The sequence below is a fragment of the Prionailurus viverrinus genome, chromosome B2, assembly GCF_022837055.1.
Source record: "Prionailurus viverrinus isolate Anna chromosome B2, UM_Priviv_1.0, whole genome shotgun sequence".
Classification (NCBI taxonomy): domain Eukaryota; kingdom Metazoa; phylum Chordata; class Mammalia; order Carnivora; family Felidae; genus Prionailurus; species Prionailurus viverrinus.
The window spans coordinates 42,762,521-42,789,444 of NC_062565.1; the positions used below are offsets into that span (position 1 = coordinate 42,762,521).

The 26,924-nt window shown below is 39.8% G+C and overlaps 1 protein-coding gene across 4 annotated transcripts in view; it reads right to left on the reverse strand.

Moving 5' to 3' along the window:
• Window positions 1-259: 259 nt before the first annotated feature.
• Window positions 260-26,924, reverse strand: part of SUPT3H (SPT3 homolog, SAGA and STAGA complex component) — a 540,862-nt gene continuing 514,197 nt past the window's right edge. For all 4 annotated transcript variants that reach the window (XM_047858055.1, XM_047858052.1, XM_047858053.1 and 1 more), the window contains exon 12: window positions 260-400. In XM_047858055.1, the coding sequence (XP_047714011.1) occupies window positions 359-400 (42 nt within the window). In that variant the 3' untranslated portion in view covers window positions 260-358. The remainder of the gene's footprint in view (window positions 401-26,924) is intronic.

Below are 26,924 nucleotides of genomic sequence, written 5' to 3' on the forward strand. Positions count from 1 at the left end.
ATAAAACACAGACTAAACACTGGAGGGAAAACAAGACACTGCCTTTAAGATATGTGAGCTGAGGGCAGTAAATCCATCCCAAATTAAGATTTCAAAATTGTGTGATCTGCATTCTTGTCCACCTACACACTATCCCAAACATCCTGCCATTAATTAGCTAAACGGCCCAGCCAGTAAACAAGACTGAGCACTGAGGGGGCTGGAAAAGAGCCGGAGTCAGCCAGTTGATAGTCACAACAAACCAACCCACTCCTGAGGATACAGAGAAGGTAAACTTGTATTTTATTTTGTCCAAAGAGGGGAACAGAAATCACCTTAATATAACATGCCTTTCCTGTTGTTATAGTCACAAGTCCCGTCAGCAGGCCAGAAAAGCCATCCCATTCCTGCGGTAGGCACTCTGTCAAAGAGAAAGAAATCTGCAATGAATTATCACATCAAGTCAAACCGGGAAAGGAGGCAAAAGCGCGACACGCAGAGCTTTCTTCCTGTTTTGTAGACTCTGCTGGCTTCCATCGAACAGGGTGCTTAATCTGAACATTTCTGGTGGCAACATTTCTGGTGGCTAGAGTCACCACTCGGTCTATTAAAAAGTCAGTGTGGTTAACAAGTGGTTAGGGATTCTATTTTCGGGGAGTGGGAGATACGCAAAGTAAGACATCCCATTTTGTTAATTGATTGGGTTTGGTTAGGTCAAAGACATGTTGTGTTGAGTCTGTTTGTCCTTTATAAACATGTGTTCTCTATTGGACATGCTCAAGAATCACTTCTAATTAACTCTCTTAATAGTCTATAAATTACTGACTCATTATAGCCTTCCCAGGCCTAATTTATAGTCTTAGTGAAAAGCTTAGAAACAGACACTAATAGAAGCCTTTCCTCCCTGCTGAAATATGGTGATCTCTAAAGAGTTCTGTACATTAGAGACATTATAGAAAACTCGAATCCTACATAATTTTATTAAAAAAAAAAATTTTTTTTAATGTTTATTCTTGAGACAGAGACAGAGGCAGAGCATGAATAGGGGAGGGGCAGAGAGGGAGACACAGAATCTGAAACAGGCTCCAGGCTCTGAGCTGTCAGCACAGAGCCCGACATGGGGCTCGAACCCACGGACCGTGAGATCACGACCTGAGCTGAAGTCAGACACTTAACTGGCTGAGCCACCCAGGCACCCCTCCTACATAATTTTATATATAAAATATATATAAAGTATATATAGATGTACGTATGGATATTCATAATGGGATAAAATATCCCCATAAAAGAAAATGGGAAAATGGATACCAAAGGCAATAATATAATATATTCCAGTAAATCAAGTAAAACTGAATGATTTTTCTTCCTGCGAGATATATTCTACAGTTCAGAGCTAAAGAGTTGGACTACACAGGGCCTCTGTGACTTGTCTTGAGTCTCATAATGAAACCCAGAATGAAACAGAACTAAAATCCAGGACTTAGGAATAAAATTATCCCTTTCACCACCATGTTTTTCATTATTTAAACTAGGAACAGCCATACTCAGAGAATTCATAACCCTCAATGAGATGGATTTTTTTCCTACAACCTGTGTCCCGAAAAACAGAAAAATGACAACATCTCGTATCGGGGATTTTGTTTTGCCTTCAACAGCCACGTTATAGGAAATGTAGAATAAGTTTTTGTGACTAAAATAATGTTATGGAGATGCTGGAGAGTTTAATTCTAAAAATGGTTAAATTACATTTATAATTATACCCAAAGGAAAAAAAGTGGAACCAAGCCTTTTAGCAAGACTTCCACCGATGTGAGGTGAAACCAAGCTAGTTTTCTGCGTGACTTTCTGTTAATCATGAAATTCAATTAACTTCAACATCTTTCCTCCGAATATTCAGCTTATACGGGATTTACTACGGTCGTCGGGCTTTGGAATGCTGGCTGAAATTTCATAGGTTGGCTGTGCGGCTCCACAGCTCACTCCAGATCAGCATTTCAAGGATGAGAAAACAGTGGCACATTCTATCTTTCATTCCTCAGGGCTTTCTCTGTGAGCTTGTTCCTGACTTACCATCAGGCTTGCCGTGCCCTTGGACGCTTTTGGATTGAAGCACACGTTCTGACAAAGACTAGAAAATTCCAACTTTACCTCCTCAGTCTGTGCACCGGAGAACAGTGTTAAATGAGTTCCTCAGAGAGCCACAAATAACTTGCAGGGACGGATAGAGTGTCTTCCCACAACCACAGACAGGGGAGCCTCAGGCCTTGAAACAGCCCCTACCACCACAGTTGCCTTACCAGAGGCTTATGCCAAAGTAGTACTTTCAGGTTCTTGACCTTGATATTTTAAATTTTACAACCACAGTGACAACCTTCAACATAACATAATATTTAAAGCACAGGGATGGTTTACATGGAGATAAATGGACCTGGGAGTAAAGCTGGATTCCTCGTAAAGGTAAATGGCTAAAGAGAGGCTTGCCTGAAAAAGAGGTTTTGGCCCAGGAGCAGGCTGAGTTTTGGCCGTGCACACCTGAGACATTACCAAGTTTAATCTTTCCAGGGTGGCCAACAGGAAATGGTTCTCTCTCATACTGAAAGGATTACTTTCCAAAAATCAATTCACCGTCACAGATGATTCATCACTATTGTTTGCAAATGATTACAAGACGAGAGACTTTTAATCACAGAGACTTCGAGCAGCTAAGTTTAATAAGAAAGCCAAAGTTTAGAGCTGTCCCAGATTTCCGGACTAAGTTCTTCCTATTCTAATTCTACAATAGAGAAGGGGCAAACAAACGTGTGTGATCAGCAAAGAGCAAGTTCAGCAAACCCATCCCCTAGGGCCCTCTACCCAGAGTCACACCTTTTCCTTCTGATGGACAAAGGATGTATGTTATCTGTGGAGGGTGATTATGGGAACATCCCCAAGTTGGCAACCTTTCCAGGGCGAGCAACTTTAAAGGAAGATGGGCGAAGACAACTCATCTTTGTGTCAACTGTGAATTTCTCTGTTTGTGTTGTGGACGTTGAAACTAAATTTAAACACTGCTTGGGGTGAGGGCCTTCCAGAGGCCACATTTCTCATGAAGCACTCTACTTATTCTCTACTGTCAGATCCTATGAGTGATACCCTGGTTCTGTATCTCAGTAAAAACCCAGACCTTGACTGGAAATAGCTGGGACCACCTCCCCCGCTATTAAAAATGTATAAACGAATCGGACTTCGTCCCGACAGCCCCGTTTCTGCATCCTATATATCACTGCAGCTTTATTTCTGATTGAAAAAAGCTCTGTTCTCAACTATTAGTCGCTCCTATGTGAATTTGTTGAAATTCACATGCTAGACGTTCAGATGCTAGACATCCTGGCATCTCTAAAGTTAACAGAGAAGATATTTCGTTTTTCATTTTAAAGGACCAATTGTAGTTCACAGGCTTTCCCCCCGCCTCCCTTAAATTGAGGATTACATTAGCTCCCAAGTTTTGACACTCATATATTCGTTCAGCTTCAAATTATGGCCTACTGACAGAACCTCAATCTAACTGGGTGGGCTGACACATTCTCCCTACTGCACTGGGTGTTGATGGGGAAATGAATTTGTAAGTTTTCGTTCTTAAAATGTGATTTTTTTAAATCTGCATACAGACAAGCTCGAGAAACAAATTGAAATCCTAGGCTGGTTGATTTCTGCCTTTTTATGGGCTGTCATAAGTCATACATTTTAAGGAATACAAACTAACATTAAAAAGCAAATGATTATTATTTATTTTAAACAAAAGATAAACATGCTACAAAACATACCTGTGGCTCCTAGTTGAATATAACTGCCTGTGTGTTATTTGCACCATTAACTTAATTAGTAAAGCTTTAACTGTAGATAAAACCACCCCTTCCACCAATGTAGATTTACACTTATTCACTACTAGCTTTCCTGATTCTTTTCCGCTCTCTCAAACTTTACTTATTTGTTTAAAACAATTTTTTTAATGTTTATTTATTTTTGAGAGAGAGAGACAGAGAAAGAGAGACAGAGTGCGAGTGGGGGAGGGGCAGAGAGAGAGGGAGCCGAAGCAGGCTCCTATGCTCCGGGTTGTCAACACAGAGCCCAATGCAGGGTCTGAACTCATGAACAGCAAGATCATGGCCTGAGCCAAAGTTGGCCACTTAACCAACTGAGCCATCCAGGCACCCCACTTTCTCAAACTTTAACTAAAATAAAACAGTTCATTGTAGGGACTGACATCAGCAAGATGGCTACCAAGGAGGTCCCAAAGCTTGTCTCCCCACACAAAAAAATAAATAAACAACTATAAATAGACAAAACAGCTCTGGGAAAGCTCTAGATTACAACAAAGAAGCAGCAGAAATCCTGTGGGGCTCAACGACTGAGCAAAGCTCTACAGAAAAGCATAAGAAGCATTTTACCTACATCACCCCACCTCCCAGTCCAGAGCAGCTCAGTGCAAAGAGGAACGCTTTTGGAGGGATTACACCTGACAGGAAAAGGAGCAGGAGAATCCTACTAATCCTCCTCATTGCCGTGGACATTCGTAGACATTGCTACTAAGTGCTCCCACGGTCTTCACCAACACTGAACCCCACTAAAGGGTTGCCTGGGCTCCGCACTGCTGTGTCTCCTCACCAGGTCTGGAGCTACCGTTGTGGTGAGACCTGCCCCCAGGGGCCCCAGTTGTGCCCCACTGTCTGGGATTGGGAAGCCACGGCACCTTGCCATCTATGAAACCGGAAATGCCATTGCTTTCTGTGCCCTGCCTTCAGGGTTCAAAGTCATGGCTTTGACAACCATCACTAGGCCTGAGTTGCTGCTATTCTATGACTGACTCCCGGAGTCCTAAGTTGTGGCTCTGACCTGCTATCATTAGGCTGTGATGCTGTAGCTGCTGTTTTCTGTCCTACCCTCTGGCTCCTAAGTCATGGCACTGACTTGCCATCAGTGGCTGTACGGCTACAGCTCTGTGCCACCCACCTTGGGTCCTGAGTCACCGCTTTGGCCTGGCATCACAGAGGCCAAGCTGCTGCTGCTCTGCTCCCTGCTGCCAAAGTCAGGGCTCTGACCCACCATCCCCCAGGGCATGCTGTCACTGCACCCCTTACCCTGGGCCCAAGACACTGGTGCATCCTGTCATCCCACAGCCCATGCCACTGCTGCATCCCCCATCCTGGGGTCCAAATCACTGTGGTGATCCCCAGAGATGCAGACCTGATTCCTCAGGAGATCTGCATATGCGTGCACACCAGACGCTGGGACTACTATCATAGCAGGTGCACCTGTGCCCCAGGACCCTGGTTTCACTGCTTCTCTAAGTGCGAGTTCACCAGACCTGGTACCAGCAGGTATTCTCTTTGGCTAGAACTTCCTCCTACAGGAAAAAGAGAGGAACAGGACGACCCTTGCAGCCTCTGCCACCTAGGACCCCAACAACCCTAGACACTACTCCTGCTTACAGGACTTCTGCAGTCTTGGTCAAAGAAGAACCCACAGTCTTTGCCCATGTTGGCCTCAGCTGATGTAGATGTACAGGGATTATGCTTCTATGCCCCCTCCAGGATCAGAGACATGGCACCCTACCCAGCCTGAGCCTTCACAGCCACTCTCAGTTGAAAGTCTTTCTCCACCAAAGTCAGTCTGAAAGGCTGGAAGAGGTGACTCCTCTCTCAAATGAACAAACATTAATGCAAAGCCACAAGAGACGTGAAGCAACAAGGAAACATGACACTACCAAAGGTGCTTGATAATTTTCAAGTTACCAACCCCAAAGAAATGGAGATCTATGAGTTACCTGAAGAATTCAAAACAACTGTTTTAAGGAAGTGCAGTGAGATTCAAGAGAACACATACAGACAACAAAATGAACTTAGGAAAGCAATGCAGTAACAAAATGAATTCAACAAAGACAAATCATAAAAAATTTTTAGAGCTGAGGTATGAAGTGAATGCAATGAAAAAAAAATGCAGTGAAGAGCTTCAGTAATAGGCTCAATCAATCAAGCAGAAGAAAGAATCCATGAACATGAAGACAGATCTCTTGATATCCATTTGGAGCTGAAAAAAGAAATAAACATGAAAAAAAGCAAAGAAAACCTACGTGAATAATGGGACACCATTAAGTGAAACAATATTCATGCTATGGGAGTCCTAGACAAAGTAGAGAAAAGGTCAGAAAACAAAGAAATAATGGCTGATAACTTCCAAAATCTGGGGAGAGACAGCCATCCAGATACATGAAACTCAAAGATCCTCAAAGAGATTCAACCCAAAGAGATCTTCACTGAGACAATATAATCGAACTCTTGAATATCAAAGATTAAGAGAGAATTTTGAGAGCAGCAAGAGTTTAAAAAGAGTCATCACACACAAGGGAATCCTAATAAGGTTAACAGCAGATTTCTCAGAAGAAATCTTTTAGGCCAGGAGAGAGTGAGATAATATATTCAAAGTGGTCAAAGAACATAAGATTCTGATCAAGAATACTTTACCTAGGAAAGTAGTTCCTGGGTACAGATAAAGACTTTTACAGACAAATAAAAGCTAAGGTATTTTATCACCACTGGACATGCTTTATAAGAAATGTTAAAAGGAGTTCTTCAAGATGAAACAAAAGGTTGCTAATGAAAACATGAAAGTATTAAATTCACTGACACAGGCAATTATAAATTCAAAATACTCTAATACTGCAATGGTGGTATGCAAATCACTAGACTCCAGTATATAAATTAAAAGACAAAAGTGTTAAAAATAACTATAGCTACAATATTTTGTTAATGGGTACACAATACGAAAAATGTAAACTGTGACATCAACAACATAAAGCTGGAGGGCAAGTAAACATATAGAATTTTTTTCATGCAATGAAAGTTGTTTTCAACTTGGACTATTACAAGCTGTACTAGGAAGGCCTCATAGTAATCACAAAGAAAAACCTATAAAAAATGTACAAATGAAGAGAAAAAAATCAAAGCATACCACTACAAAAAAAAAATACCAGTTTTCTAAGGAAGATAGTAAGATAGGAAGGAAGGAAAATAGGAACTACAAAACAATCAGAAAACATTTAGCAACATGGCAGTAGTAAGTCCTTACCTATTACTAATTATTCTAAATGTAAATGGTTTAAATTTTCCAATAAGCAGATACAGGGTGCTTGGATGGATTAAAAAAGGAAAGACCTGGGTGCCTGGGTGGCTCAGTTGGTTAAGTGTCTGCCTTTGGCTCAGGTAATGATCTCACAGTTCACGAGTTGGAGCTCCGTTTGGGATTCTCTCACTCTCCATGTCTCTCTCTGCCCACTCCCCACTTGCACTCCCTCTCTTTCAAAATAAATACATTTAAAAAACTTACAAAAAAAAAAGAGACAAGACCCAACTCTATGCTGCCTACAAGAGATTCATTTTAAAGACACTAATAGGGGCGCCTGGGTGGCTCAGTCAGTTAAGCGTCCGACTTCAGCTCAGGTCACGATCTCGCGGTCCGTGAGTTCGAGCCCCGCGTCAGGCTCTGGGCTGATGGCTCAGAGCCTGGAGCCTGCTTCCGATTCTGTGTCTCCCTCTCTCTCTGCCCCTCCCCCGTTCATGCTCTGTCTCTCTCTGCCTCAAAAATAAATAAATATTAAAAAAAAATTAAAAAAAAAAAGACACTAATGGGCTTCAAGTGAAAGAGAGTGAAAGAGATGCAAATGAAAAGTAAAAGGGAACAGGAGTAGCCAGTCTTGTATCAGGAAAAAAAAAATGATTTTAGGTCAAAAGCTGTAACTGGAGATAAAAACAAGTCCTTATATAATGATAAAGGGGTCAATTCATATAATAATAATAAAGAAATATGTGCCCAATATCAGAGCACCTAAATATATTAAATGATTATTAATAGATTTGTAGATAAAAACACATCAATGCCAAACAGTAGGGAACTTCAATATCCCACTTTCAAGAATGGATAGAGCATCCAGATTTAATATCGATACGGAAATAAGAACCTGGTCTATACTTTAGACCAATGGACCTAACAGACATACAGAGAACAGTCCATCCAACAGCTGAAGAATACAAATTATTCTCAAATGCACAAGGAACATTCTCCAGGCTAGATCATATGTTAGGTTACAAAACGAGGCTTTAAAGATTTAAGAAGACTGAAATCTTATCGAGTACCTTTTCTGGGCACAATGGTATGAAATCAGAAATTAGTAACAGAAGGAGATCTGAAAAATTCACAAATCTGTAGAAATTAAACAACACACTTCTGAACAACCAGTGGGTCAAAAAAGAAATCAGAAGAGAAATAAGAAATATGGTGCAACAAACCAAAAAGGAAACATGGGATGCAGCGAAAACAGTTCTGAGAAAGAAGCTCATAGCAATAAATGTCTGCATTATGAAAAAAGAAGGATTTAAAATAAACCACCTAATCTTATACCTCAAGGAACTAGAAAGAAGAAAAAACCAAGCTCAAAGTTAGCAGAAGGAAGGAAATAATAAAAATTAGAGCAAAAATAAATGAATAGAAAGACAATAGATAAGATCAACCAGACTAAGAGATGGTTTTCTGAAACGATAAAGAAAACTGACAAACCTTTAACTGGACTAAAAAAAAGAGAGATGACTCAAATAAATGAAAATGTAGATAAAAAAGAGACATTACAATTTATATCACAAAAATACAAGGGATCATCAGAGACTACCATGAACAAGAATATGCAAACAAATTAGAGAACTGAGAAGACATGGATAGATTCCTAGAAACCCACTACTTACCAAGACTGAATAATGAATAGAAAACCCGAACGGATCAAATAATAATGAGCAAAGAGATTGAATCAGTAATACACAGTCTTCCAACAAAGAAAAGCTCAGGACTAGATGGTTTCACCGGTCAATTCTATCAAACATTTAAAAAGAATTAATACCAATCCTTCTCAAACTCTCAAAAATTGAAGAGAAGGAACCACTTTAAAACCCACTTTACAAGGCAAGCATTATCCTGATACCAAAGCCAAACAAGGGCACTACAAGAAAAGAAAATTACAGGCTAAGGCTTTGGTCACCAATTCTGATGTGGGTTTTTTCCCACACTAACAAGCAATTCTTGGGACACTAGTTCAGTGTCCTATAATTCAACTTAATTCTGACACTATCGAGCTGGAAGGAGCATCAAATCCCACAGGTTAAGGGCTCAGTCCTACAAAACGGCTACCTCCTTGCCTCCCATATTGTAGACGCCAATCACAAGTCCAGGTTACCACCTGTGCTTCTGACTGAGCCGCTATAGACTAGAGGTTTCAATGACACCCTCCTTGGGTTCGATGAATTTGCTAGAGTGGCTCACAGAACTCAGAAGAACATTTTACTTACAAGATTTCTGGTTTATTATCAAAGTATATAGTTCAGGAACAGTCAGATGAAAGACATGCATCGAGCAAGGTACAAGGTTAGTGTGTGGAGCTTCCATTCCCTCTCTGAGTGTGCCATTCACCCCGAATCTCTATGTGTTCACTAAAATGGAAGTTCTCTGAACCCCATATTTTTTTTATGGGCTTTGTTACATAAACATGATTGATTAAATCTATGGCCATTGGTGACTGAACTCAATCTCCAACCCCTCCTCCCTCCCTGGAGATTTTGGGGTAGGATGGAAAGTTCCAACCCTCCAATCACATGACTGGCTCCACTGGCAACCAGCCTCCATCCTCAGGTGTAGTCTTGAAGTCATCTCAGTGACATAACAAGGGACACCTTTATAGCTGTCATCATGAGAAATTCCAAAGGCTTTATTTAGGAGCTCTGTGCCAGAAACAGGGATGAAGATCAAATACACATTTCATATTATAAATCACAGGCCATGTCCCTGGTGAACACAGATGCAAAAACCTTCAACAAAATACTACCAACCTAATTCAATAGCACATTAAAAGGAGTATACACCATGATCAAGTGAAGTTTACCCCTGGGATGCAAGGATGATTCAACATACACAAATCAATCAATATGAGATATCACATTAATAAAAGTAAAAATCCTGTGATCGTTTCAAAAGATGCAGAAGAAGCATTTGACAAAAGTCAGCATCCTTTCATGAGAAGACCCTCAACAAATTAGGTCTACAAAGAATGTACCTCAACACAATAAAGGCCATATATGACAAATTCATAGCTAACATCATGCTTAATGGTGAAAAGTGAAGAGCCTTTCCTCTAAGATCAGGAATAAGGCAGGGACGCCTACCCTTGCCACTTCTATTCAACAGAGTAGTGAAAGTCCTAGCCACAGCAATTAGGCATGAAAAAAAAAAAAGCCACTCAAATCAGAAAGGCAAAAGTAAAATTATCTCTATTTGCAGAAGACATGATCTTATACATAGAAAGCCCTAAAGATTGCCACCAAAAAATTGATAAAACTATAAATTAATTCATTCATGTAGGATACACAATCAACATGCAAAAATCAGTTGTGTTTCTATTTCTATACACAAACCATGATCTGAAAGGAGGAATTAAGAAAGCAATCACATTTACAATAGGATCAAATATAATAAAGTAATTGGGAAAAAGTTAACCAAGGAGATGAAGGACCTGTACCCTCAAAACTATAAAACACTGGTGAAGAAACTGAAGAAGACACAAACAAATAGATACCTTGAATTTTTAGACGGGGGAATTATTGTTAAAATGTCTGTACTACCTGAAGCAATCTACAGATTCAATTCAATGCTATCTAAATTCCAATGGTACTTTTTTTACAGAAACAGAAAATATGAACAAATATATTTTTATGTAAGCAAAAATATAAAGTTCATACGGAATCACAAAAGACCCTTAATGGCCAAATCAATCTTGAGAAAGAAGAACAAAGCTGGATGCATCACATTTCCTGATGTCAAACTATACTGCAAAAATATAATAACCAGAACAGTATGGTACTGGCATAAAAACACACACACATCAGGGTGCATGGGTGGCTTAGTACGTTAAGCATCCGACTTTTGGTTTTGGCTCAGGTCATGATCTCATGATTCATGAGTTCAAGCCCCATGTTGTGATCCACACTGCTGGTGTGGAGCCTTCCTGGGATTCTCTCTTTCCCTCTCTCTTTGCCCCTCCCCACTCATGCTCTCCAAACAAACAAACAAACAAACAAACAAACAAACTTTAAAAAAAAACCAACAACAGGCACAGATCAATAGAACAGAATAACTAGCCCAGAAATAAACCTAACTGTATATGGTCAATTAATTTTTGACAAAAGAGCCAGGAATATACTAGGGGAAAGGACAGTCTTTTTAACAAACGTATAGCCACGTGCAAAAGAATAAAAATAGTCCCCTACTTTACACAAGACACAAAATCATACAGAAAAATCAACTCAACATGGATTAAAAACTTGAATGTAAGACCTGAGACTGTAAAACTCCTACAAGTAAACACAGAGAGTAAGCTCCTTGACAGTGGTCTTGGAAATGATTTCTTGGATAAGACACCAAAAGCAAAGGCAACAAAAGCTAAAATAAATAAGTGGACTATATCAAAAGAAAGAGCTTCTACATAGCAAAGGAAACAATCACTGTAAGGACAACCTACAGAATGGGAGAAATATTTGTAACTCATGTATCTGATAAGGGTTAATACCCAAAATGTAAAAATAATTCATATAATTTAATAGCAAAAAAGCAAATAATCCAATTAAAAATGGGCAAAGGCCCTGAATAGACATTTTTTTCAATGAAAACAGATAAATGGCCAAGAGGTGCCCAACATCACTAATCATAAGAAAAATGCAAACCAAAGCCACAATGAATATCATCTCACAACTGTCAGGATGGCTATTATCAAAAAGATAAGCGATAACAAACGGTGAGGATATGAAGAAAGGGGAACCCTTATACACTGTTGGTAGGAACGTAAATTGGTAGTCCTATGGAAAGCAGTATGGCGATTGTTCAAAATATTAAAAATAAAATTATCAAATGACTCAGCAATCCCACTGTTGGGTATACATCCTAAAGGAAATGAAGTCAGTACCATAAAGAGATATCGGCACCTCTATGTTCACTGCAGCATTATTCACAATAGCCAAGATATGGAAACAACCTACAAGTTCTCTGCTGGATGAACGGATCCAGAATACGTGGTACAGAAATACAACAGAATATTATTCACTCATAAAATAGAAGGAAATCTTGCCATGTCTGACAACATGGGTGAACCTGAAGAGCATTATGCCAGGTGAAATTAGCCAGACAAAAAGAGACAAATACTATACGGTATCCCTAAAAGCTGATTTCGCAGGAACAGAATAGAATGGATGGCGGTTGCCAGGGACTGTGGGAAGAGGGAAATGAGGAGATGTGGGTCAAAGGGTACAAACTTTCAGCAATAAGAGGAATAAGTTCTCAGGATCTAATGTACAGCATGGTGGCTACAGTTGTAAGACGGTATTGTATCCTTGAAAGTTGCTTGGGAGTGGATCTTCAGCATTGTAACCACACACACACACACACACACACACACACACACACACACACAGGCAAAAGGGTTAATTATATGAGGTGATACGTGTGCTAGTAACTGCATCTTGACCTTGGTAATCACTCCACAATGTATATCAAATTATCATGTACACTTTAACTATATATGATTATCTTTTGCCAGGGATTCCTCAATACAGGAAAGAAAAAAAAAGAATTTCATTGTCGTGGGTCCCAAATTCACTCACACATACTTCACACTTCAAAGGCCTGTGACAGAAGATTTTGGTTCCGTTGCTTGAATTCCTATCAATTTGCCTAATTTGATTTTAGCAAAATATTTATTGAGTTCTTAATAAGCCACTATGTGTGTGGTAGCACAAAGGATACAAAGATAAATTGAACGGTCCTTGCTGTCCCTTAGCTTCTAGTTCAATGGTAAAGGTTTAACGGTCAAGTAAAATGCATTAACAGGTCATCCTTAGGGGTGGGAAGGAAGGAAAAAACAAGGCAGCCCTCTTATTTATATTTTTTGCTTTTTGTCACAATATTTAATTTCAAATAACATTTAAAAGGGCAAGCGTTTTTGTATATTTCTTAACGCAGGGAGGGGACAAGATTTAAAAATGCTGAGATACGTGGTTTTATAGTTTATGAAGCACTTTCATGCCCATATCTAATCCAGCCTTACCACAACTAGTAAAATAAAAGTCTTATTTATTATTCTCCTTTTTAAAGTGACATGACTAGTGAACGGTAGTTTCAGGGTTTCAAACCCAGGGCGTGTCGCTTTTCATTATATCACGCTGGCTTACATGAAGCGAAAGAACCCCAAACCTCTGAAATCTGGCATAATTTATTCCACCCAGATTACGATAGACATGTATATGCCCTTAGTCCTAACAAACTCAACTCTTGTTCAACATCACTTAAAGGGTAAATTAAAATTTTAATTCTAATTTAAAGCAGAGCAGCCTGGTACAGTCCAGTGCAGAGACGGGACTTGAATCTAAATCATCTTCAGTTTGGAGGCATTCTCAACTAGTCCTTATTTTCTGAACCAATTTTAAGAATAGTATGTAGTAAAAAACAAAAATAGAAAAAAAAAAAAGGCAAGAAACCCCCCCCCACAAAAAATAACAAACCAAAAAACAACAACACTGTATGTCCAAATCACTTTAAAAAATAACAGATGCTCTAACTCTTCGTCTTCAAGTCAATGGGTCTGAATGGCGTTTAGGCTTCAGAACGCTTGAAACACAATCCAGTTGACTTGGACGCATAGTGAAGGCTGGAAATATAGGTAGAGTAGACGAATGTATTATCAATAGAACTCCAACTTGGTTTTGTCAATAAATGGCTCCCTTTTGGAATCTGTCATGATTATACAGTGAATAGCATATTTTTTAAGTTTATTTATCTATTAAATTTTTTTTAATGTTTGTTTATTTTTGAGAAAGACAGAGTGTGGGCAGGGGAGGGGCAGAGAGAGAGGGAGACACAGAATCCGAAGCAGGCTCCAGTCTCCGAGCTGTCAGCACAGAGCCTGACGTGGGGCTCGAACCTATGAACCATGAGATCGTGCCCTGAGCTGAAGTTGGACACTTAACCGACAGAGCCACCCAGGTGCCCCCAAATTTATTTATTTTATTTTGAGAGAGAGAGAATCCCAAGCAGGCTCCAAACTCAGCGTGGAGTCTGATGCAGGGCTTGATCTCATGAACCGTGAGATCGTGATCTGAGCCAAAATCAAGAGTTGGATGCTTAACTGACTGAGCCACCCTGGGGCCCCATAAATGATATTTCTCAATAGAAATTCTCATACTGGAATTTAATTTAATATAGAAGAAACAGATATTAAGGTTGTCTGCCTTTTACCCAGACAACAGCAGGTTACCTGCTGTATCTCTCAAATTTCTCACTTGAGGGTCATCATTTTTTTTTTTTTTTTTACCTTCCCAGATGCTGGGATGTCACTTTTAAGAAAAAAAAATTTTTTTTAACATTATTTATTTTTGAGAGACAGAAAGAGACAGCACAAGTGGGGGAGGGGCAGAGAGAGAGGGAGACACAGAATCTGAAGCAGGCTCCAGGTTCTGAGCCGTCAGCACAGAGCCCGATGCAGGACTTGAACTCACTGATAGAGAGATCATGATCTGGGCCGAAGTCGGACGCTCAACTGACTGAGCCACCCAGGCGCCCCATGGGATGCCACTTTAAGGAGCACAGTCCTTCAGACTGCCTGCCACACCACGTTTAATTCCAAAATGAAAACGCAATTTGGAAAGCCTGCTAAACCAAGCTGAACAAAACCCTTTGCTTATATCTAGAATCAAAGAACAATACAATTTTGGGATAGGAAAGTATCTTGTGAACTCCTTTAGTCCAATTCCTAATTTAACAGATGAAAAAACTAATGCCGACAGAGAGAGAGAGAGAGAGAGACTCATCACTGGTCAGTCCAGGATTCCTGACTCTGTCTAGGGCTTGTTATGGATGGTTCTCCTTCTGCCCAGAGCTACGTGTTTAGCTTCCCTGACCCTGATGGGGAAAACAGATGTAGGGAAAGAAGTGTTTTTCCGGATTAAGAGCCCTTGGGAGCAGAACAAAAGTGAAGGGACTGAGAAGGGGGTGGGAGGTGGGGAGGGATTTAATGATGTCTAAAACAGTACAGCTGAGTAGTTAGAACAAGGCAGGCCATTATGAGCTTTACTGTCTACTTCTGGCTCTTCTGCTACACGATTAGCTCTCCCTTGGAGAATCACTTAATTTCCCTAAGTGCCCAAAATAATAATTTTGATAAATGGATGAAATAACAAAATAAGTAAGGTAAACATGGTTGAAAGGTTCTATGGCAAAGGTATGCATCTTTGGGACCTTCAGGGGGTGACATACTATGTATTCCGATAGAAGTCTTACTAAGACTATGCTCAGTGTCTGATTTAAGCCTGAGCAAATGATACGGCCTGCCTGGATCTGTTTGGAGTTGGCCAATTTGAGTTACATCCAGGAGTAAAAAGGACAATAAAAAGACGTGAAGCATGCATTCGCCCTTTCCCAAGCTCCCGCCAACTCCCAATGAACCAAGTGCAGGGGAGACCCTTTGCATTTTAGGTGATTTGTGCACTACAGGAGCTACCCTGGTTACCAAGGTCCTGGGGTTTCCCAAGTTCTCTTCCCCACAGCACACTGATGAAAAGGGCACAGAGGGCAGAGGTCCTACAGCCACTGGCTTGGCTTTGCTGGAGGGAAAAGGTGGGGAGGGAGTGGAGCAAACCAGAAGCAACCAGACTTTTGTTAGTCCTTACTAAGTTAGCCTAGGTGTTTGACTTAAAATAGTCGGTTGAGTTGGGGTGGGAAGGTAGGTACATCTCTGAATTTCTTGTATAAATGTTGTTTCACAAGACTGCTAAGTGAGCCCTCCTTTCTGTCCCCCCCCCCCCCCCCCCCCCCCGCTACTGCCAAGTTTTACCAGCAAAAACAGATTGTGCTTTTATCTGGCCTTTTTCTTAAAAAAAAAATTTTTTTTTTCAACGTTTATTTATTTTTGGGACAGAGAGAGACAGAGCATGAACGGGGGAAGGGCAGAGAGAGAGGGAGACACAGAATCGGAAACAGGCTCTGAGCCATCAGCCCAGAGCCAGACGCGGGGCTCGAACTCACGGACCACGAGATCGTGACCTGGCTGAAGTAGGACGCTTAACCGACTACGCCACCCAGGCGCCCCTATCTGGCCTTTTTCTACCTTTCTTCTGGCAGCAACACTGGAGACTCTATCAAGTTGTCTCAAATTCCACTGCCCCCAGATGCCCAAATTCAGCCCTGCCCTCTGTGGGGTCTTTGGATTCAGAGTGCAAGCCCTCTCCCAAGCCCTCCACTTGCTTAACTAAGGAGGGGACTGTGCCCTGAGAGACATACTGTTTTGTTTTAATATGTAATAGTTTTTTAAAAGATAAAATGTGCCCCCTTTTCTTGCTGCCCTTGTGTCTGCGTGTGGGCAAGAGATTTAATTACTATGAATAAAACTGAATGGTGGTCTAGGACTCTTAAAATCAAAGTGGGAACCATGGCTGAATTTCATTAGCAAACATAAATACAAAGAGGCACATCTTGTTTGTACCAATGCCATGTGACTTTTCCCCTCTTGATAATTTCATTCTGACTCTGATATTTCAGAGCATCTAAATTGAACCATATGATGTATAGCACCGTAACATGCAAAGCTCTTCATTAAACATTTTCCTCTTTGTGTATACTTCCCAATGTTATAAATACCCTGTGAAAATCATGGAGGGCAGTTCGTCAGACAGCAGAGCCTTGATTTAAGAACAGTGGAGGGAGCCCTGCCCTTTAAATAAGAGGTCTTCTCTGGCTGGAAGAATGGGAAAAAGACATAGCCTTAACTCTCATTCTATTCCAAGTAACTGGGAGTCTATAAATCTTGAGGAACTTGTCATTTTATGCATGGTTTTCTCTAAGTCTATGTCATATTCTGATTACTAAGTTATTTCAGTGTTCTGAATATGAACATCTCTAAATTATAATGTAGCTATCAAAAATTGTAATTTCTAACGTCCAAGTCATGCTAATTGATTTACATATGCGATGTGTCAATTTTTGTTGTTGTGCAGCAAAATAATTAAGTGGCTGATACGAACAACATCGTATTTCAGAGAAAAGGTTTTTTCGCCAATGGTATTTTTAGTCATTTTATAGGGGACTAAAGGTAAATCATTTCTACATATAAATTATTCTATGATACTGTATGCATCTAAATAAACACATCTATGGCTAATAATAATTTAATGCCAATAATAAGCTCTTCTTCAGCTATTTTATAGTGCAATCAAAAAAACAGATGTCTGAAGTTATTCCAAGTTGCAAACACACATAAGTATATGTGTAAACAGTGTCACACTGGCAGGAGTTAGTAACCAAAATCTCCACTTGGCCGGGGGTGGGGTGGGGTGGGGCGGGGGATGGGCTCAGGTCTAACAACACTTAATTCTCATTTCTCTTGACGGACTCACAGCCTCCAGAAGGCAGGGAACTTGCTATTTTATTTATCTCTGTATATCGAGGGCATAACCCGATGCACGGCCAATAAGTAGGTGCTTAATAAATAATCATCTATTGAATGAATATATTTGACTAGCAAACAGCTTAGCTTCCTCTGGACAACAATGAGAAATGCTGACATGTGTTTGCCATCAGAGCAGGGCCGGGATATGCTCAGCTCCTAAAAATTAGGCTCAGACCACACACTTACCATTTCACAAGATAACCATCAGCAGTAGTTGTTAAGATAAATAAATTAGTGGCCTTAATAGTTCAACCATAAACAACGCTGCAAAGCAAATGGTTATTCTGATATTAGTTCTCAGTTCCCCTAGGGAGTGTTTCTGGGCTTCTCTTTATTGTTATCTGCCAGGAGTAAAAACTTTTGCACTGGTGAAGCCAAGTGCCTTGTTTGCCGGAAAAAGAGGATCCAAGTCATCTAGAGCAATGCTGTTAAATTGTTTGGTTGTGTCTAAACATTTTACATCCAAATATTCTGTTACTGAAAATCATAATTAATAGCAAATTTATGGTAGATAGTTTAACATACTTTTTTTTTTTTTTTTACAATCTTGGTTATGTGGCAATGTTACTTAACTGCACTTTCAAAGTCTTCAACAATGATGCAAGATAAAAAGAAAAAGAAAATACTGCCTCAACGGCCCTTGCCAAATCAGAAAATGTAACACAAGGGATAAGAACAAGGATAGCAATAGCTGTTTACCAATGATCACGATACCAATTTAGAATGGTAAATAAATTATAATTAAGGTTCTTAAGAAATTTTTGAAGGCAATGAGCAATATAATTATGAGAGAATAATCAGGGCACTGTTGTTAATAATATCAACCACATGTGGTAGCTACCTGCGAAGGCATATTTCTGTATGCAGTCAAATGCTACCCCTGAGCTATATCTCCTGCATATTTCTGTATGAACCTACTATCATTCATTTATTTATTCAGCAACACAGAGTGCGAGTTGCAGTGGATACGACAGTGATCACAGATGTGGTTCCTCCCCTTCACGTTGAACAGTCTAATGGAGGAGACATATTGACTGAGACATGGTAGAAATGATGAGAGTTACAGAATGAGAAGAGGGTGTAGGGGGACCACACGAGAAGGCAGTACATGTGGGTGGTGCTGATCAAGGAGACTTCCTGAAGGCAAAGATACTCAGCTGAGAACTGAGCTGGGGATGGGGGGAGGGGAATGGGTAGCAGGTCAGAGATGTGTTCTCGGCGAGACCCAGAGGAGACAGGGCTTGACTTATCTTATTCCCAAATGCCAGTCTATAAGCTAGGCTGGCCACAATAAATATTAAACCCACACTATTTACCACTGAAGGGTTTATCAAAATTCAGGTAAGAAATGCTCATGTTACATAAGCATTCAAGCAATTCTTTTGAATCACTGCTTTAGGGCCTGATATAAACTCTTCATATTAAACTGGAAGAATCTGAGGACTTGCAGTTCTGGTCTGGCATGCAATAAAAAGCCTGGCAGTTGCCATTCTGTCCTGACAATACCTAAAAGCTGAACAAACTGGAAAATCAACAACTCAGATCCAAAAGAGAAGTATGGTCACAGGGCAAACCACTTCTCCTAAAATCAGAAAGACAGACAGGAGAATACAGAGAATCACAACTTACCGAAGCACACACCTGCAAGCAGAAACCCCCATGGGGACCAATGCCAGGGTAGAGAAACGTGAACTGTGATGGACAAATTGCTAGAAGCACGTGTGGACAAATCTGAGAGGTAACACTCTAAGGGAACTCAGTCATGGGAGACAGGGAAGAGGGACCACACTTTTGTGAGTTTTACCTCCTGGAGCCCTACCAGGTCCTCACAGTGAATATCACAGAAAAATCTCATGTTTTGGGCAGGGAGAGGGAAAAAAACCATTCTGAAACATGGCAGAGCATTCTATTCTTCCCAACAAGATCTACCCTGAAGAGAAACTATTTAACCAGAGTCCTAACTTGCTGGGGTTTTATCAGAGTCTAACTGACCTGGGAAAAGGGAAATACCCAACTTAAGCCTACTGTGGCCATCCTGTCCATCTAACAGGGGCGTGGTCGGAGAGGGAAAGATTAAGAAGTACTTGTGAAGTTCACAATCCAGAGGCACGTGCTTGCTAAAAGACTGAGACATAATCATACTAGTAGAGGATGATTCTCTCCCCCCTCCTTTTTACCACCACATTAAAAAACGCCTATTTATAACATTCCTTTTACCCACTACATCATGCCTGGCTATTAAGACAAAATGAGAAGGCATACTGAAAGGCAAAACAGAACAAGTATCAGAAACAGACCCATTTATGACAGGCATGCTGGAATGAAGAGACCAGGGATTTAAAGCAACTATGATTAAGATGCTAAAGGCTTTAATGGATAAAGTAGATAATATGCAAGAACAGATTGGCAATGTAAGTGAAGAGATGGAAATTCTAAGAAAGAATAAAAAAGAAATGCTAGAGATAGAAAACACTATACTAGGAATAAAGAATGCCATTGATGAGTTTGTTAGTAGAAGGATACAGCTAAAGAAAGAAACTGAGCATGAGGATACCTCATTAGAAACCTCCAAAACTGAAGAGCAAAGACTAAAAAAGACTATAAAAAAACAGAGCAGAATATCCAATAACTGTGGGACAGCTACAAACAGTGTAACACGCAGAACGTGAATACCAGAAGGAGAAGAAAAAGGAATAGAAAAATATCTGAAAACATAATGACTAAGAACTTCCCCAAACTAATGACAGACACAAAACCACAGATCCAGGGAGCTTAGAGAACACCAAGCAGAATAATACCCATCCTCTCCGAAACAAACAAACAAAACCCCCACAAACAAACCTCCCAAAAAACCAAAAACCAAAACAAAACCTAGGCATATCATATACAAACTATACGAAATAAAAAATACTTAAAGATGCCAGAGGAGAAAAAAAACACCTTACCTATAGAGGAGCAAAGGTAAGAACTACACTTGACTTCTCTTCACAGCCATGTAAACAAGAAAAGTAGAGAAAGATATTTAAAGCATTGAGAGAATGAAACTATAAACCTAGAATTCTATACCCTATGATATAATCCTTGAAAAGTAAAGTAGAAATATAGACTTTGTCAGACAACAAAAATTGAGGGTTTTTTTTTTTTTTTTTTTGGTTGTTAGCACTGCCTTTCAGGAAATATTTAAAAAAAATCTTGGGGCACCTCGGTGGCTCAGTCAGTTGAGTGTCCAATTGTTGATTTTGGCTCAGGTCATGATCTCATGGTCATGGGATGGAGCCCTGCTTAAGATTCTCTCTCTCTCTCTCTCTGTCCCTCCCTAGCTTGCATTCTCTCTCCTCTATCTCTCCTCCCAAAAAAAATTCTTTAGAGAAAAGGAAAATAGGTCAGAAACTTGGGTCTAATTAAGAAAGGAAGAACACTGGAGAAGGAATAATTGAAGGTAAAATAAAAACTTTTGCTTTTATGCTTAATTGATCTAACAGGAAACAGTTTGTTCAAAATAAAGCAACAGTATAATTGATTATGTTGTATATATCCACAGGCTTATGTATATACTTAAGTATGGATGAAATGAAGGACAGCAATGATACAAGAGACAGGAGGGAGGAATTCAGAGGATTTTGTGCTTATAAGGTACTCCACTATCTATCAACGGGTAGTGTTACTGGAAGGTAGATTTTGATTAGCTGTAAATCTATATATTGTGAATTCTAGGTCAACTAAAACAAGTTAAAAAAAAAAGGAATATAACTTATATGCCAAGAAAGGAGAGAGGTGAAATAATATAAAATGCTCAATTAATATCACAAAGGGCAGAAAAATATTAGAAGTCAAAAATGGGGACAAAGAATGAGGGCAACTCTAGAAAACAGTAACAAGTATGGTAAAAAAATTTTTTTTCTTAAGTTTGTTTGGGAGACAGAGTGGGCCCAAGTCAGGGAGGCAGCAGTGAGACAGAGGGAGAGAGAGAATCCTAAGACATAAAGCTCGATCTCATGAACCGTGGGATCACGACCTGACCCGAAATCAAGAGTTGACGTTTAACTGACTGAGCCACCTGGGCACCCCACAGATATGGTAGGTATTAATCCAACAATATCAATAATCACTTTGAATGTCAATGGTCTAAATGCACCGATCAAAAGTCAGAGATTATCAGAATAGATAAAAAAATAAGACCCAAGTATATATTGTCTGTAAGAGACCCACTTTAAATATGAAGACACATATTGGGGCGCCTGGGTGGCTCAGTTGGTTGAGCGTCCGACTTCGGCTCAGGTCAGGATCTCACAGTTCATGGGTTCGAGCCCCGGGTCAGGCTCTGTGCTGACCGCTTGCTCAGAGCCTGGAGCCTGCTTCAGATTCTGTGTCTCCTTCTCTCTCTGCCCCTCCCCCGCTCACACTTTGTCTCACTCTGTTTCTCAAAAATAAATAAATGTAAAAAAATATAAAGACACATATAGATTAAAGGTAAGTGGATGGAGAGAGGTATACCATGCTAACAGTAATCACAAGAAAGTAGGAGTAGCTATGTTAATTTCACACATGACAAACTTTACGGCAAGAAAGTTATAACAATCCTTAACAGATGTACACTTAACAACGGAGTAGGAATACGGGAGGCAAAAACTGACAGAACTGCAAGGACAAACAGATGAATCCACTACTGTAGTTGGAGACCTCAACACCCTTCCATCAGAAATGCACAGATCCAGCACTCGGAAAATCAGTGAGCACAGGGTGGATCTCAATAATACCATCAAACAACTGGACATAATGAACATCTGTAGATTACTCCTTCCAACAAGAGATTACAAATTCTGTTCATGCCTCCGTGGAACATTCACCAACACAGGCCACGTTTGGGGCCATAAAACATACCCTAACAAATTTAAAAGAACAGGAGTCATGCAATGTCTGCTCTCAGACCACAACGAATTGAGACTAGAAATCGATAATGGATACTTGGAAAATTTCCAAAACACTTGCAAATTAAACAACATATTTCTAAGTAATACATGGGATACAGAAGAAATCTCAAAAGAAGTTAAAAACATTTTGAACTGAACAGAAATGAAAACCCAAACTGATCAAAATTTGTGGGATGCAGCAAAACTAGTTTAGAAGGAAATGTATATATAGCATTGAATGCCTATATTAGAAAATAAGACAGATGCAAAATCATTCATCTAAGCTTCCACATTAGGAAACTACAAAATGAGAGCAAATTAAAATTGAAAGTGAGCAGCAGAATAGAAATAATTAAAGTTAGAGCCGAAATCAATGAAATTGAAAACAGGAAATCAATAGAAAAAAAATCCACACACAGCCAGTTCTTTGAAAAGATCAGTACGATCCATAAGCCATGTAATCAGGCTAAGAAAAAAAGAGAGAGGGGTCAAATTTCTAGTATCAGCAGTGAAAGAGTAGACATCACTATCCTATGGCTATTAAAAGGGTAATAAAGGAATACTATGGAAAAACTTAAGCTCAGAAATCTGATAACTTAGATGAAATGGACCAATTCCTTGAAAGGCACAATCTCCTAAAACCCATACAAGAAACAGACAATCTGAATAAACCTAGATCTCTTAAGGAAGTTGAATCAATAGTTAATAACCTAAAACACAAAGCAACATGTCCAGGTGGGCTCATTGGTGATTTCTACCCAACATTTCAGGAAGAGATTAGAACAGTTCATGGCAGTCTCTTTCAGAAGATACAAGCAAAGGGAATTATGTCTTAATTCATTCTATGAGGTCAGCATTACTCTAATACCAAAATGAGACAAAGACATTACAGGAAAACTATAGATCAGTATCTCTCATAAACAGAGATGCAAGAATCCCCAACAAAATATTAGTAAATTGAATCTGGCTATGTATACAAAAAATTATATGTTGTGATTAAGTAGAATTTATTCTAGGTGCGTGAGGTTGATTCAACATTTGGAAATCAATTAACATAATCTACCACATAAACAGGTGAAAGAAAAGTCACATGATCATATCAGCAGGTGCAGAAAAAGCATTTGACAAAATCCAAAACCCACGCATGATAAAAACTCTCAGTAGACTAGAAATGGAGGCATGAATGGCAAGAATGTCTCCTCTCACCACTGCTTTTCAACGTCGCACTGGCAGTCCTAACTAATTCAATAAGACAAGAAAAGGAGATAAAAGGCACACAAATTGGGAAGGAAGAAATAAAACTGTTTTTGTCTGCAGATGACATGATCATCTATGAATAAAATCTAAAAGAATCAACAAAAACATTCCCCAAACTAATATGTGAATATAGCAGGGATGCAGGATGCAAGGTTAATGTTTATTTATTTTTGAGAAAGAGACAGAGAGACACAGAGTGTGGGTGGGAGAGGGGCAGAGAGACAGGGAGACACAGAATTCGAAGCAGGCCCCAGGCTCTGAGCTGTCAGCACAGAGCCTGATGTGGGGCTTGAACCCATGAGCAGCGAGATCATGACCTGAGCTGAAGTGGGCCGCTTAACTGAGCCACCCAGGTGCCCCAGGATGCAAGGTTAATATACAGAAGTAAACCATTTTCTTATACACCAGCAATAAATAAGTGGAATTTGAAATTAAAAACACACTATCATTTACATTAGCACCACAAAAAGAAACACTTAGGTATAAAGCTAACAAAATATGTACAAGATCTATATGAGGAAAACTACAAACCTCTATGAAAGTAATCAAACAAGAACTAAACTAAACAAATGGAGAGATCATCCATGTTCATGGATAGGTGGACTCAACATTGTCAAGATGTCAGTTCTTTCTAACTTGATCTACAGTTACAAAGGAATTTTAATAAAAAATCCCAGCAAGTTATTTTAGGGATAATCAAAAACTGATTCTAAAGTTTATATGGAGTGGCAAGAGACTCAAAAGAGCCAAGGAGAAAAATAAAATTGCATCACTGACTCCCCAATTGCAAGGCTTATGAAGTTATAGTAATCAAGACAGTGTGGTATTGGCAAAAGAATAGACAGATCAGTGGAATGGAATAGAGAGCCCAGAAATAGATACACAGAAATATAGTCAACGGGATCCTAGACAAAGGAGCAAAGGCAATAAAATGCAACAAAGAGAGTCTTTTCAACACTTGGTGTTGGGCTAACTAGACATACACATGCAAAAAATGAATCTAGGGGCGCCTGGGTGGCTCAGTCGGTTAAGCGTCTGACTTCGGCTCAGGTCACGATCTCACTGTCTGTGGGTTCGAACCCCGCGTCGGGCTCTGTGCTGACTGCTCAGAGCCTGGAGCCCGTTTCGGATTCTGTGTCTCCCTCTCTCTCTGACCCTCCCCCGTTCATGCTCTGTCTCTCTCTGTCTCAAAAATAAATAAATGTTAAAAAAAAAATTAAAAAAAAAATGAATCTAGTCACAGATCTGAAACCATTCACAAAAACGAACTGAAAACGGATCACAGACCCAAATGTAAAAACGCAAAACTCTAAAACTCCAACGCGATAACAGGAGAAAATCTAGATAACCTTGGGTTTGGTGATGGTTTTTTAGATACAATACCAAAGTCATGAACCATGAAAGACAAAATTAGGAAGCTGGGCTTCACTGAAGTTAAAAAGTTCTTCTCTGCAGGAGAAACTGTCAAGAGAATGAGAAGACAAGCCACAGACTGGGAGAAAATATTTGTAAAATATTAAGACTGTTATCTAAAATATATGAAGAACTCTTAACATTCAACAGTAAGAAAAACAATCTGATTTAAAAATGGGCCAATGAACTTACGAGGCAGATCACCAAAGAACATATATGGATGGCAAATAAGAATATGAAAAGATGTTCCACATCATATGTGGAAATGTAAATTAAAACGAGGTACCACCACACATTCATTAAAATGGCCATAATCCCAAACCCTGAACACAATACATGCTAGTGAAAATGTAGAGCAACAGGAACCCTCAGTCATTACTGGTAGAAATGCAAAATGGCACAGCCACTTTGGAAGGCAGTTTGGTGATTTCTTTTTCTTCTTCTTTTTTTTTTTTTTAAATTAATGTTTATTTAGTTTTGAGACAGACAGTGGGTGGGGAGGGGCCGAGAGAGAGGGAGACACAGAATCCAAAGCAGGTTCCAGGTTCCGAACTGTCAGCACAGAGCCTAACGCGGGAGCTTGAACTCACAAACCGTGAGATCGTGACCTGAGCCGAAGTCATGATGCTCAACTGACTGACTCACTCAGGCGCCCCTTGACAATTTCTTACAGAACTAAACACACTCTTACCGTATGATCCAGCAATCGCACCACTTGGTATTTATCGACAGGAGTCGAAAACTTAGGTCTACACAAAAACCTGCACATGGATATTTATAGCAGCTTTATTCATAATCGCCAAAACTTGGAAGCAACTAAGACATCCTTCAGTGGGTGAATGGATAAATAGGTCGTGGTACTTTCAGACAATGGCTTGTTATTCACTACTAAAGAGAAATCTGATATTAAGGCATGAAAAGACATGGAGGAAAGTTAAATACATATTCCTGAGTGAAATAAGGCAATCGAAAGAGGCTACACATTGTATGACTCCAGGTATATGATATTTTGGAAAAGGCAAAACTATGGAAACCGGAAAAGATCAGTGGCTGTCAGGTGACAGAGGTGAAAGGGGAATAAGTAAGCAGAACGCGGGATTTTTAGGGTAGGGAAAGTATTCTGCTATGACGGATAGTACTGTGATAGATATATGTCATTATACATTTGTCCAAACCCCTAGAATGCTCCACACCAAGAGTGAACCCTAATGTAAACTGTGGACGGTGGGTGATAAAATGATGTGTCACTGGAGGCTCATGAAATGTCACAGATGCTCCCTTCTAGTGGGGGATGCGGATAATGGGGGAGGCTTATGCATGTGTGGAGCAAGGGGTATGTGGGAAGTATCTGTACGTTCCGCTCAATTTTGCTGTGAAACTGAAACTGTTCTAAAAAATCAAGTAGTTTTAAACACTGGAATACTTTCTCTTGACGCCTATTTCAAAACTGACCTGCTGTGTACAGACAATGACAGGCATGCTTCCTCCGTGCCTTTCCCTAATTAGCTGTTCTTGAGACACTATGGGCGTGTTCTTTCGCCTTGCACATACCACACACCTATATTTCTATAACAGAGTTGTATTAACGGAATTTGCCACAGGCATTTACAGTCTGTCCTATCTTAGCGATTTCAAAAATCTACCTCCTAAATATCACGAATAAGCAAAGTGTGTTCTCCAATGGGAAAGATTAATTTGAGCACAGCTATCACACTAAATGACTAAATCCCCTAAGGTATGGGACTATACCAACTCAGATATATTATTGATATTGAAGTAACAGTGCTCATTTTAGCACCTGTTAT